Source organism: Hyla sarda, chromosome 7 (assembly GCF_029499605.1).
Source record: "Hyla sarda isolate aHylSar1 chromosome 7, aHylSar1.hap1, whole genome shotgun sequence".
Taxonomy (NCBI): Eukaryota; Metazoa; Chordata; class Amphibia; order Anura; family Hylidae; genus Hyla; species Hyla sarda.
In genome coordinates, this window is record NC_079195.1 from 74,992,255 (window position 1) to 75,006,596 (window position 14,342).

The following is a 14,342-nucleotide window of genomic DNA, read 5'->3' on the forward strand; positions in this document are numbered from 1 at the left end:
GAAATTCAAGCTCAAAATAGCCGCCACTAGGGGTCGCCTGTCTTGTTGTCATACAGACTAGTCTAGATTTTACAGCATACTGGATACCGGCCGTAAAGCATACCAGTATCCAGTATAGGAGATTTCTATTGTGTATGCAAAACTACAGATAAAGAATGTGTGGACATGCTGGGAGCTGTAGTTTAAAACGGCTGGAGGCAACACTGCTCTAACACAGTTATTTACAAACATTGCAGCTTGCTGAAATAGTCAAAGCTTTCTCGGACTCCTGAATGACAAAGAAGTTGATCAGACATTCAGGAATCTGTGAAAGATGAATGACACACATAGTGACAGCTATGCTGATTAGCATCCAGCTTTACTAGGAGAAGATAAAACAGATAGAACATGTATTCATAAAAATGCTGTACTTTTATCTAAAAAATCCTTGCACTAATTTTATAAAGATCTATTCTTATATTTATACATTTTATCCTGTTATGAATTCACCATAATGGCTTCTGATTACTGCAGGCAAGCTCCAAGTATCTTCCTCTGACACATGACACAGCATAAAACCAGAGAGGAAAGGGTTACAGAGTAGAGAGTACTGATTGGCTGACTGCACAGGCTTGCTCCTGTGAGGGAGACAGACTGACACGCCCCCTCCAGCCTGCACAATGAAAAAGTAATAGTGTTGTTCGCGAATATTCGCAATGCGAATTTTATTCGCGAATATCGCAAATTCGCGAATATTCACGAATATAGCGCTATATATACGTAATTACAAATATTCGTTTTTTTTTTTTTTTTCACAGTACACATCACAGTGATCACCTCTCTCTGCTTGCAGCTTGTGTGGTGTAAAGAAGGCTCTAATACTACTGTGTGAGACTGGTGTGTGAATTTTCGCATATACGAAAATTTGTATATGCTAATTTTCGCATGTGCGAATTTTCACTTATTCTAATTTTTGTATATGCTAATTTTCGCATATGGTAATTTTCGCATGCGCGGATTTTCGCATATGAGAAAATAAAACGGAAATATTACGAATATGCGAATATTCGTGAATATATGACGAATATTCGTCCATATATTCGCGAATTCGAATATGGCCTATGCCGCTCAACACTAAAAAGTAACTCACCAGCAGATAATTGCTTATATCTCTGGATATATAGGTCCGAGACACATAAAAATTATATGCACATGATCAGGATTGGGTCCTGAGTAACATATCACTTTTTTTCTTTTTGCACTATGACAGGTACACTTTAAGGACTCAGACAATTTTATTTTTCCGTTTTCGTTTTTTCCTCCTCGCCTTCAAAAAATCATAACTTAGTATGAGGGCTTGTTTTTTGTGCGACCAGTTGTCCATTGAAATGCCATCACTCACTTTACCATAAAATGTATGGCGCAACCCAAAAAATACTATTTGTGTGGGGAAATTAAAAAGAAAACCGCAATTTGGCTCATTTTGGAAGGTTTCGTTTTCAGGGCTACAATTTACAGTAAAAATGACATGTGTTCTTTATTCTTTGGGTCAATACGATTAAAATGATACCCGTGATAACATGCTTTTCTATTACTGTTGCGCTAACTTTTTAACCACATTAGTACGTTTAAAATCCCCCTATTTTGAAGACCTATACCTTTCATTTTTCCGTATAAGCGGCAGTATGAGGGCTCGTTTTTTGCCCTGTGATCTGTACTTTTTATTGATACCATATTTGTTTATATAAAACTTTTAATCCATAATATATAAATTTTTTTGGAATAAAATGTTATAAAAAAGCAGCTATTTTAGCACTGATCAGTGTTATCGATCATCTTCTGCTCTGGTCTGCGAGAAGGCAGATCAAAGCAGAAGACGTCGGGGAGGCAGGTGTGGGGACCTCCGTCTGCCGTGCAGGATGATCGGATTGCCGCGGCAGTGCTGCGGGCGATCCGATCATCATTTTAGTGACCACGATGCTGCAGATGCCGTGATCTGTATTGATCACGGCATCTGAGGGGTTATTGGCGGACATCCGCGGGATCGTGGATGTCCGCCATTACTGGCGGGTCCCTGGCTTCAATCAGCAGTCAGGACCTGCCGCGCATGATCCGGGCATTGCTGCAATGCTCGTGGTTATGCTTAGGATGTAAATGTATGTCCTGGTGCGTTAAGTACCACCTGACCCGGACGTACATTTACGTCCTGCGTCCATTGGCTTTCTATTTAGAGGTGCAATCTATAATGTACTGTATGCTGGATAATGTGAACAGAAGAAAATGACCAAACACTACCATTATTCTGATACTTACCCCAACCAGGCTGGTGCGTCTTGATTTGGCTTTTAACACCACCTAGGGAAAGGTATATAGACCCACAGCTTATTACCGTCCAACAAATCTTTGTCAAACATTAAACTGTATAGTAGTTATTAGAATAATCTGAATCCCTTACTCGTGAAAAAATAAGACACTTGTGTTAATGACTGATGATTTATACAAAACTAATTACATTAACCGTACTACACAGCAATGACTAATAAACTGCAAGGCTAAGATGATATTTACATACAGTCCTTTATAGTAGGATGTGACCCAATGGATGTGTATAATAGGCTTAAAGGGGTACTCCGGTGGAAAACTTTTTTTTATTTTTATTTTTTTTAAATCAACTGGTGCCAGAAAATTAAACAGATTTGTAAATTACTTCTATAAAAAAAAATCTTTACCCTTCTAGTAGTTATTAGCTGCTGAATACTACAGAGGAAATGATTTTCTTTTTGGAACACAGTGCTCTCTGCTGACATCATGACCACAGTGCTTTCTGCTGACATCTCTGTCCATTTTAGGAACTGTCCAGAGCAGCATATGTTTGCTATGGGGATTTTCTCCTACTCTGGACAGTTTGTAAAATGGACAGAGGTGTCAGCAGAGAGCACTGGGGTCATGATGTCAGCAGAAAGGTCTGTGTTCCAAAAAGAAAAGTATTCAGCAGCTAATAAGTACTGGAAGGATGATTAAGATTTTTTAATAGAAGTAATTTACAAATCTGTTTAACTTTCTGGCATCAGTTGATTAAAAAAAACAAAAGTTTTCCACCGGAGAATCCCTTTAAATGCACTCCTTGTGATATCATATGGTACTTCCACAAGGCACCCTATTCTCCCCCATTAGCAATGGCTTTAGGGTAGTGTTTCCCAACCAGGGTGCTTCCAGCTGTTGCAAAACTACAACTTCCAGCATGCCCGGACAGCCAATGGCTGTCCGGACATGCTGGAAGTTGTAGTTTTGCAACAGCTGGAGGCGCCATGCATATGCAATTACTTTCTCACAGTCTCCATGAAACTGCGTTATTCTAGATGTACCTTAGAAGGGGCACATGAAGGTCCAGTTTAGGCTCTTTTTTTTTTTTTTTTTTTTATATGGATCCCTACAACTTACATCTATGTGACATAACCCGACACTGAGGTGAGCGAATTTACAGTAAATTTGATTCGTCACGAAGTTCTCGGCTCGGCAGTTGATGACTTATCCTGCATAAATGAGTTCAGTTTTCAGGTGCTCCCGTGGGCTGGAAAAGGTGGATACAGTCCTTGGAGACTCTTTCCTAGGACTGTATCCACCATTTCCAGCCCACCGGAGCACCTGAAAGCTGAACTAATTTATGCAGGATAAGCCATCAACTGCCGAGCCGAGAAGTTTGTGACGAATCGAATTTACTGTAAATTCGCTCATCTCTACCCGACACCTTTACTTTTTAAAAGACCAGCGAAAAAAGATTGCATTAAAGGATGTTTGTAGGAACAGGCAAGGGGTGGGATGGCTATGTGTCTATGCAGGCTGGCCAGCTCTGTATGGAATTGGTGAACAGGTGTGCACTATAAATAGTGCTTAATGGGGACATTTACAAGTTAACATTTGATCTCACGAAGAGCCAGTATTTGATCTCTGTTATATGAGAAGATACATAGAAGTATGGACAGAGGTATAATTAGAGTCCCTTGGGCCCCAAGGCAAATTCTGGACCTGCCCCAAACAACCTCCTCCCCCTGTGCCGTAACTTTTGTGAACTTTCCGAAAGTTTAATTCATATGTTTAATTCACATGTCGGCAGATAAGTACCATTCAGCCCATCTAGACTGCCTAATATTCTGAATACTAATAAAAGTCCCTAGCCTTGTCTTATATCAAGGATGGCAATTTTGGGAGAGGACTTAAAGGGGATACTCCAGTGGCAAACTATGTTATTTTAAATCAACTGGTGCCAGAAAGTTAAACAGATTTGTAAATTACTTTTATTTAAAAATCTTAATCCTTCCAGTACTCATCAGTTGCTGTATATTCCAGAGCAAGTTCTTTTTTAATTTATTTTCTGTCTGGCCACAGTGCTCTCTGCTGACACCTCTGTCCATTTCAGGAACTGTCCAGAACAGACAAAAATCCCCATTGCAAACCTCTCCTGCTCTGGACAGTTCCTGAAATGGACAGAGCTGTCAGCTGAGATTATAAGTATAACTAAGTATGGAATAATATTTTTAAATAAAAGTAATTTACAAATCTGTTTAACTTTCTGGCAAGAGTTGATAAAAAAAAAAAAAAAATCCCACTGGAGTACCCATTTAAGCCGGGTTTACACTGCCTCAATCCACTGAAAGGGTCTGCTCAGTAATGCATTACCATCTAGGGGGATGGCTATGCAGTCAGCGCAATTCTAGCATGACCCACGGGATCTACGGTGGAAATATTGTCTGGAGATAACGCAGTGTGAACCTGGCTTTAAAGGGGTATTCCGCTTTTTTTTTTTTTTTAATTAAATCAACTGGTGCCAGAAAAACAGATTTGTACATTACTTCAATTTTAAAATCTTTATCCTTCCAGTACTTATCAGCTGCTGTATACTACATAGGAAGTTATTTTCTTTTTGAATTTATTTTCCATCTGACCACTCTGTCCTGCTGACACCTCTGTCCATGTCAGGAACTGTCCAGAGCAGGAAAGGTTTGCTATGGGGATTGGCTCCTGCTCTGGACAGTTCCTAAAACGGACAGAAGTGTCAGCAGTGAGCACTGTGGTCAGACAGAAAGGAAATTCAAAAAGAAAAGAACTTCCGTTGGTGCACTATGGAACATAGCCTTAGTGGATTCTGTCTACAGAAAACTTCATCTCTGGACCGCTAGGAAATGTGCCGTCTTATAGAAGGCAATGCATTCTGTGTGGAGTCGGCAGAAAGAATGGACACTGGAATTTGAATTTCTTTCTGGTGCAGAAATTCTGCTACGTGCACAGCATAATCCCATTGATATCACTGGGACTTCACAAGGAAATTCTGGCATGTGAACATTAGAGATGAGCGAATTGTTGAAAAATTTTATTCGCCCGATTCACTGCATTTTTCAAAAATATTTGGTTTGATCCGAATTTATTTGCGATTAATTGCTATTAAAAACTGCTATTTCCAAGCTACAGAGAGCCTCAATAGGGATGTAGAACACTTTGCCTTGCCGTAACACACACACAGGGTGTGTGCTGGGTTTGTGAAATAATACTGTTATTCAGTATGACATGCAGATCACAGGTGTCGCTATTAGAATCACTGCCGCAGAGTGGCACAATGACAGAGTCTGGATGTGGCAGCAGGGTCGGGAGACCATATGGCGTCACAATTGAAAAGATTAAAGAGAGTTTTTAAATGTCAATTGAAGATTTTGAAGAGATTAACAAGTTTAATGTGCCACCAGCATGAGGTGATTACATGGCAGCACAATGAAAGGGCCTGGTAATTGGTATGAGCAAACTTCAAATCCTTTTTTGAGGACCCATTGGAAGGCAAGTCTGGTGCCAGCAGCCGCGTTAATTCCAGCTCCAATAGTGTATAATTGCTGCAGTGTAAACTATGAAAAAGCTGTATCTTAAAAGCAAGCTGGAAGTCCGCCGCGAGGCAAGCTACCACCTGTTCCAGCCCCTGCCTCTCATTTGAGCGTGGAGGTGGCAGCAGCTTATGTAGGCTGCAGAGTGGCACAATGACAGAGCCTAGAGGTGGCAGCAGCCTACGTAGACCGCAGAGCGGCACAATGACCGAGCCAGGAGGTGGCGGCAGCATGAGGAGACCATATGGCAGCAGAATGACACAACCTGGAGGTGGCGGCAGCAAGAGGAGACCATATGGTGGCAGAATGACACAGCCTGGAGGTGGCGGCAGCAGCAGCATCAGGAGTCCTGAAAGTGACCCAGTGACAAAGTGGGGCGGTGGGTGGCAATACCAGTACCCGCTGATGAAGGTGGGTGAAAGAAGGAGCACTTGGCATCAGATGTGTGGCATCAGGTGGGTGGCAGGATCTGAATAGTAGCTGAGGCTACTTTTGTCAAAAGTGTTGGTGTGGCACCATGGATAATCTTGTCTGATGCATCAGGCATTGGTGGGTGGAAATCCTAGCTGATCCAAGCCTGATTCATCTTGACAAAGGTCAGTCTCTCCACATTTTTGGTGGACAAGCAAGTTCTCCTTGGGGTTACTATGGCCCCCTGACGCACTAAACACCCGCTCTGATGGAACACTACTGGCCGAGCAGAACAGCTTTTCCAGGGCAAACTCTGCTAGTTGCGGCCACAAAACCAGTTTGGCTGCCCAGAAGTCCAGCGGATCTTCAATGTGGGCTGGCAGGGTCATGTCCAAGTATGCCACCACCTGCTGGTTCAGTTCCTGCTCAAGGTTTACCTGCTGCTGCTGATTAGTTGCTTCACTATGCGTGTGAAGAAAGCTACTCCTCAGGCTGTAGACTCAGGCTGCTGCTGATGGAGCTGGTACTGCTCCTGCCCCCCCCCCCCCCACAGCAGCCATGGCAGTGGAATGTGAGTGTAGAGGGCCCCCCCATTCAGATCTGGTCAGACCTGCGAGAGGATGGACGATGGCGCAGATAGGTATCGGCAACTGGCTAAGTAAGATGTCTCTGTAGTAGGTCAGTTTGTCCTCCCTCTCAGAGGGTGTAAAAAAGGCCCCCATTTTGTGCCGGTAGCGAGGGTCCAACAAGGTGGAGAGCCAGAAGTCTACCCGCTGCTGAATGGTGACAATTCGGCAGTCACTACGCAAGCAAGTGAGCATTTATCGTGCCATTTGTGCAAGTGACTTGGAGGGACTCCCTGCCTCCACCTCCACTGCATACGGCCACCGTCTGTGTGGATCCTCTGTCTCATCTTCCTCATCACCCTGTAGCTCCTCTGGCTGCTCCTGCTCCTCCCCTCCTGTCAGCTGACTATAAGAACCACCCATTTCGCTACACATTGCCTGTGCTCAACTGTCCTTCTCCCCCTCACCCTCCTCCTCTTCCAGTTCAGCCCCCACAGGGCTCATGTGGCCATGAGATGTAGGCGCCACGTCTCCAGTGCCCTGACCAGCCATCGTTTCCACCATCTGTTGTAGGAAATGAAGCAGTGGAATGATGTCATTCATCCCGTAATCCTGGCAAATGACAAATAATGTGGCTTCATCAAAGGGCCTGGGCAAATGACAGGTGTCAAGTATGAGCTGCCACTGGTTGACAACGAAGTTATACAGAGGAGTACCCCTATCCTCTTGGATCATCAAGTAATTGTTGATGGCCTTTCTCTGTTGATCTAGTCGGTCCAACATATGGAGGGTGGAATTCCAACGGGTGGAAATGTTGCATATCAGACTATGTTGGGGGATGCCGTTCTGACACTGCAGCTAAAGGAGGGTGTGTTTTGCGGTGTACAAGTGGCTGAAGTGCATGCAAAGTTTTCTTTCCATTCTTAGGATTTCTTGCAGATGGGTGGAACACTTTAGGAACTGCTTGACAACCAGATTAAACATGTGTGCCATGCAGGGCGCATGGCTCAGTCTTCCTTGACATAGCACAGACAAGATGTCCTTCCCGTTGTTGGTCACCATGGTTCCCATTTTTAGTTGTCGCTGAAAATGCCATGATTCGATTTCTTGACAAATCACTTACAGCAGTTCCTCCCTTGTGTGACTCCATTCGCCAAGGCAACCCATGTGAGAAACAGCGTGACCCCGCTGTGCCCTGCACACTTGGTATGCTGGAGGGGCACTGTGACTTGTCCGTGCAGTGGAGGCTGAGGACATGGCGGAGGATGAGGCAGAGTCGGACACTGTGGCAGGATCAACGGCATGAGAGTGTGGAGGCGGCAGCGGCGTGACCTGGCCAAGTTGCTGGTCTGGCTGTGCAGAAACCGCATTCACCCAGTGGGCCGTAAAGGACATGTATTGTCCCTGACTGTAGTTTTAGCTCCACACATCGGTGCTGCCGTGCACTTTGGTGCAAACCGACAGGCTCAAGGACTGTCCCACTTTCTGTTCCTCAAAATTGTGCAGGGCTGGTACTTCCTTCTTCGCAAAGAAATTATTGCTTGGGACTCTCCATCTCGGCTCGGCACAAGCCATCAGTTCTCTGAAAGGTTCAGAGTCCACCACTTGAAAAGGGAGGGACTGCAGCACCAGCAACTTTGACAGGAGCACATTCAGCTTCTGCGCAGTTGGATGAGTGGGTGCATACTGTTGTCTCTTGGAAATTGCTTCCGTGAAGGATTGCTGCTGGAATGACTGATGAGAATTAGGATGAGCAGGAGTATCTGGAGCAACAGAAGATGGGAATGACAGACAGCTCTCTTCGGCTGAGGTGGTGGAGTTTTGGCTGGCTGAAAAAGGGAGCGGCTTGCCACTGTGTGATGCAGCAGGCTGGACCAACACATCAGAGCCACAGTTCTCCCAGGCTGCTTTATGGTGACGCTGCATATATTGATGCAGAGCCATGGTGCCAACATTGGGACCCTGGCCATGCTTCACCTTCTGCCGACATATCTTACATGTGGCCATGTTAACCTTCTCCGGATGCTTGACAAAAAACTGCCACACCGCCGAGTAGCTGATTTTTTCCCCCCAACAGTCTGCACTGACTAACTGCTACTGCCGCGGACTTGGGGAACCCCTGCTCCACTGCCTCTCAGACAGGTAGGCTGCCGCGAAGCACGTGGTCTACCCCGGGCTTGTTTGTGCCCAGACATCACACTGCTTCCACCATGCTGACTACCAACCATGCTACCACTTTGCTCGCTCAGCTGCTGCCTCACAGGCAACCTACCATCCTCTTCTCCTGATCATGATTAAGCCCCTTCTGCACCCGACTCCTAAGTGCGATCGGCTTCATCATCATCGAGTTGTGTCTGCACGTCAGTGATGTCATCCTCAAGTTTCTCAAGGGTGTCTGTTTCAGGCGCCTGAACGCTCGCAACACCACCTCCCACGCCACTCTCCTCATCACTACTTGCCCGCCTAGCGGAGGAAGCGGCAGATGTCTCCTCCACATCTTGGATGGCAGTAGCTGCTGACTGTCTTCTAGTTGATCATCCTCGCTGAATAGGGGATCTGAGCCCACAGCATACAATACTTCTCTGCGTGAGGGAACAGCATGGGACAGAGGTAGTTGGGGGACAGGGACTGCTCCCGGGCCATGCCAACTGAGGGTTGTGTCTGGGGAAACCACCGACTGTTGACTAGGGGTGTCAGATGTCACTTGGGATGAAGCGGATGACCGAGTTAACGGCTGCTGGGTTGCTGGTCGAGACACGACTGCTAGCTGACACCAGGAGCTCAGACCTCTCGCTGTGACTACTACTGCCACGTGCCCCTACTCTGCTGTGACATCTTCCTGCGCCTGATAAATTTAGGCCTCTGCCACTCCTCTGTGTACCGCCTGGAACTTCTCTGCATGACATACTTGGAGAACAGTATGGTTGCACCAGAAATAAGCATAACAATCTAATGCTTTTACACTTCTCCCTATTAGCTTTACCAGAAAAAACGTAGAACTGGGGAGTGCGTATATTTTTTCACTTTTTTACAGTAATACACCCCAGTACGGTTGCACCAGAAATAAACGTACTATCTCTCTCTGAACTCTGCCTGCCTGCACTATGGTTCCTTGCAGTCTTTGAATGGGGAGTCACAGTGCTTCCTGTGATCACTGATGATCTCAATTCGCAGACTTCTGAAACGACTTCTGAACTCTCCCTGCCTGCCTGCAGTGATGCAGGCTTGAGGTGAATGGATTCACCGCTAGACAGATCTCTATTGCCACTCTGTAACAGTCTCTGCTCTCTTAGCAAAATGCACGTCATCTTTAATGGCTGACGAATATATAGGGCTGTGACATCACAGGGCTGGCTGCTGATAGACTGCATGCCTTTATGTGATTCAGGGTGATCCCGCCTTCCCACAGTTCCTTGCACCATGTCCTCACACATGTAGCCACCATTTTTCGACTTCATCAGTTTCGATTCGCTCAACTCTAGTGAACATAACCTCAATAGTATTCAGAATATTGGCCAGACTCAATGGGCCAAATGGTACTTATCTGCCGCATATATGTTTTCATAAATTACATTTTCGAAGGTGAATCCTATTGGGGGAGATTTATCAAAACTTGTCCAGAGGAAAAGTTGCCTAGTTGCCCATAGCAACCAATCAGATTGCTTCTTTCATTTTGCAGAGTCCTTGTTAAAAATGAAAGAAGCAAGCTGATTGGTTGCTATGGGCAACTTAGAAACTTTTCCTTTGCACAGGTTTTGAGAAATCTCCCCCATCAAGATTGCTGTTTTATGTACTATTGATAATAGTGGAAATTGATTTTAATGAATTCCCAATCGTTCAAAATTGGCTGGAAATAGTCAAAGTATATAAAAGTTACTATAGAAGGAACTAAAGGAGAGGGGGAGAGAGAGAGGTTGGAAAGGGAAGGGAAAATGTGACTGTATTAAATAATTTGGTAAGGAAAATTCTATAAATTAAAATAAGACGAGTATAGCTTTATACCTATCCCTATGCATGCCATTTCCTTTTTAATGCAACTAAAACATCCACGCTATAACTGTATCTGGCTGTGGCTGATACATTACACCGTGAGTACCATATATACAATACAGAATAAAAATTTGAAAAAAAAAGTATTATTTTTACGTTTTTTTAAATTGAAAACTTGTACCCACCTTCTTATAGCCACGTGTCCTGTACTGCTCCTGTTGCTTAAGTCTAAAGGGAAGAAAATGATGCATCATCTAAATGAAGGTCCACATATGTACAAGGTTCTTTCTTTTTTCATCTCAATAAGGGTTTATTCACACGTTATTGTCAGGTCATGTACACACCGTATTCTAAATCATTGGAGGTGGATCTAGTGTTCATCATTGTCATTTCATACCCAAAGTAGACAATGGTTACAAAGAACACCTCTCATTCTGGAGGACATGTCTTACAGTCATGGCCATAAATGTTGGCACCTCTGAAATTTTTCAAGATAATGAAGTATTTCTCACAGAAAAGGATTGCAGTAACACATGTTTTGCTATACACATGTTTATTCCCTTTGTGTGTATTGGAACTAAGCCAAAAAAGGGAGAAAAAAAAAAGCAAATTGGACATAATATCACACTTATCTCCAAAAATGGTCTGGACAAAATTATTGGCATCCTTTCAAAATTGTGGAAAAACAAGATTGTTTCAAGCATGTGAAGCTCCTTTAAAACTCACTCGGGGCAAGCAACAGGTGTGGACAATATAAAAATCACACCTGAAAGCAGATAAAAAGGAGAGAAGTTCACTTAGTCTTTGCATTGTGTGTCTGTGTGTGCAACACTAAGCATGGACAACAGAAAGAGGAGAAGAGAACTGTCTGAGGACTTGAGAACCAAAATTGTGGAAAATATCAACAATCTCAAGGTTACAAGTCCATCTCCAGAGATCTAGATTTCCCTTTGTCCACAGTGCGCAACATTATTAAGAAGTTTGCAACCCATGGCACTAGCTAATCTCCCTGGGCATGGATGGAAGAGAAAAATTGATGAAAGGTGTCAATGCAGAATAGTCTGGATGGTGGATAAGCAGCCCCAAACAAGTTCCAAAGATATTCAAGCTGTCCTGCAAGCTCAGGGAGCATCAGTGTCAGTGCGAACTATCTGTCAACATTTAAATGAAATAAAACACTATGGCAGAAGACCCAGAGGGACCCCACTGCTGACAGAGACAAAAAAAAGCAAGACTACATTTTGCCAAAATGAACTTGAGTAAGCCAAAAGCCTTCTGGGAAAATGTCTTCTGGACAGATGAGACCAAAAGAGAGATTTTTGGTAAAGCATATTATTCTACTGTTTACAGAAAACGGAATGAGGCCTACAAAGAAAAGACCACAGTACTTACAATGAAATATGGTGGAGGTTCAATGATGTTTTGGGGTTGTCTTGCTGCCTCTGGCACTGGGTGCCTTGAATGTGTACAAGGCATCATGAAATCTGAGGATTACCAACAGATTTTGGGTCCCACTGTACAGCCCAGTGTCAGAAAGCTGGGTTTGCGTCCGAGATCTTGGGTCTTCCAGCAGAACAATGACCCCAAACGTACATCAAAAAGCACCCAGAAATGGATGGCAACAAAGCGCTGGAGAGTTCTGAAGTGGCCAATAATGAGTCCAGATCTAAATCCCATTGAACACCTGTGGAGAGATCTTAAAATTGCTGTTGGGAAAAGACGCCCTTCCAATAAGAGAGACCTGGAGCAGTTTGCAAAGGAAGAGTGGTCCAACATTCTGGCTGAGAGGTGTAAGAAGCTCAGTGATGGTTATAGGAAGCCACTGATTACAGTTATTTTTTCCAAAGGGTGTGCAACCAAATATTAAGTTAAGGGTGCCAATAATTTTGTCCAGACCATTTTTGGAGTTTGGTGTGACATTATGTCCAATTTGCTTTTTTCCTCCCTTTTTTGGTTTAGTTCCAATACACACAAAGGGAATAAACATGTGTATAGCAAAACATGTGTTACTGCAATCCTTTTCTGTGAGAAATACTTTATTTTCTTGAAAAATTTCAGGGCTGCCAACATTTACGGCCATGACTGCATATTAGACAGTTTGTTTTATGGATTATTAAAGTATCTGATGCAAAATAAGACTATGACTACGTAAGCCTAATGACCCTATCAAATACCCCAGGCACAGACACATTGCCTATTGTACAGGCCCTCAATTGTCTGGGTTAGCCTGTAGAGATGAGCGAACTTACAGTAAATTCGATTTGTCACGAACTTCTTGGCTCGGCAGTTGCTGACTTTATCCTGAATAAATTAGTTCAGCTTTCAGGTGCTTCCGTGGGCTGGAAAAGGTGGATACAGGCCTGGGAGACTCTTTCCTAGGACTGTATCCACCTTTTCCAGCCCACTGGAGCACCTGAAAGCTGAACTAATTTATGCAGGATAAGTCATCAACTGCCGAGCCGAGAAGTTCGTGACAAATCGAATTTACTGTATGTTCGCTCATCTCAATCAGCCTGTATGCAAAACCCTTTACATAAAGTGCTTATTTGTAATACAATACAGTAGCATCAGCCCAGGACGTAAGTTTTATAGGGCACAGATAGATAAATAACTAAAACCTTACCTGAAAATGTAGCAGCAAAAAATAAGGCAGAATATAAATAGCAAGAACCCAGCTCCGAAAACAAAGATGAAGAAATTCAGCTGCACGGCCCCGACACTTCCCTTTGTCATGTTAGGCCTTTGCATAGGGTGACCTGTGGACATTCTGTATGAGAACGTATACAGTTATAAATCTGACATGTCCTCAGCACCACCTAATTTATTCAATAGATCCATGCAACCAAATTGAATGCTATTCATTTCCAAAAGCCAAAGCACCCTATTCCACGTCAAAATAGGAATAAAGATGGTACAATGAAATAATACAGGTCAAGCCAAAGAATAGAGGTTATGGCAGAACTTTAAAACCAGCATTGCTCTGCATCAATTTTTGCATACCTATTTCCAACACCTTTAAGGATATGTTTACACGGCAGAATTTCTGCACAGAATTCTGCATAAAAATTCTGTTTTGACCTTAAAGGGGTACTCCAGTGGAAAACATATATTATTTTTTTTTTATGAACTGGTGCAAGAAAGTGAAACAGATTTGTAAATGACTTCTATTTAAAAATCTCAATCCTTTCAGTACTTCTTAGCAGCTGTATGCTACAGGGGAAATTCTTTTCTTTTTGAATTTCTTTTTTGTCTTGTCCACAGTGCTCTCTGCTGACACCTCTGTCTGTGTCAGGAACTGTCCAGAGCAGCATATGTGGAGAGCCACGAGGTGCGATATGTGAGGTGTAAGGGCAGATTGTGTTGCCCAGGGGTAGATTGATTTAACCCCTTAGTGTTCGGGTGTGGTTTGCCTATGTAACCACCCAAAAGTAATACCGTTAGTCCAAGGTTAGGCAGGGAAAATAATAGTCCAAGGCCAGGTAAAGGTTAACGGTAGCTTTTACTGAGGTTAAACAGGTATAACAGTCTT

At 43.6% G+C, this 14,342-nt stretch overlaps 1 protein-coding gene across 1 annotated transcript in view; it reads right to left on the reverse strand.

Annotated features, from left to right (window-relative positions):
- The window catches only part of LOC130281924 (RING finger protein 122-like), a 46,197-nt gene that overhangs the window by 23,357 nt on the left and 8,498 nt on the right, over positions 1 to 14,342 (reverse strand). The window contains exons 2-4 of the mRNA XM_056529684.1: positions 13,437 to 13,580; positions 10,999 to 11,041; positions 2,293 to 2,334 (exon numbers count right to left, since the gene is read on the reverse strand). Coding sequence (XP_056385659.1) covers positions 2,293 to 2,334; positions 10,999 to 11,041; positions 13,437 to 13,579 — 228 coding nt within the window. The 5' untranslated portion in view covers position 13,580. The remainder of the gene's footprint in view (positions 1 to 2,292; positions 2,335 to 10,998; positions 11,042 to 13,436; positions 13,581 to 14,342) is intronic.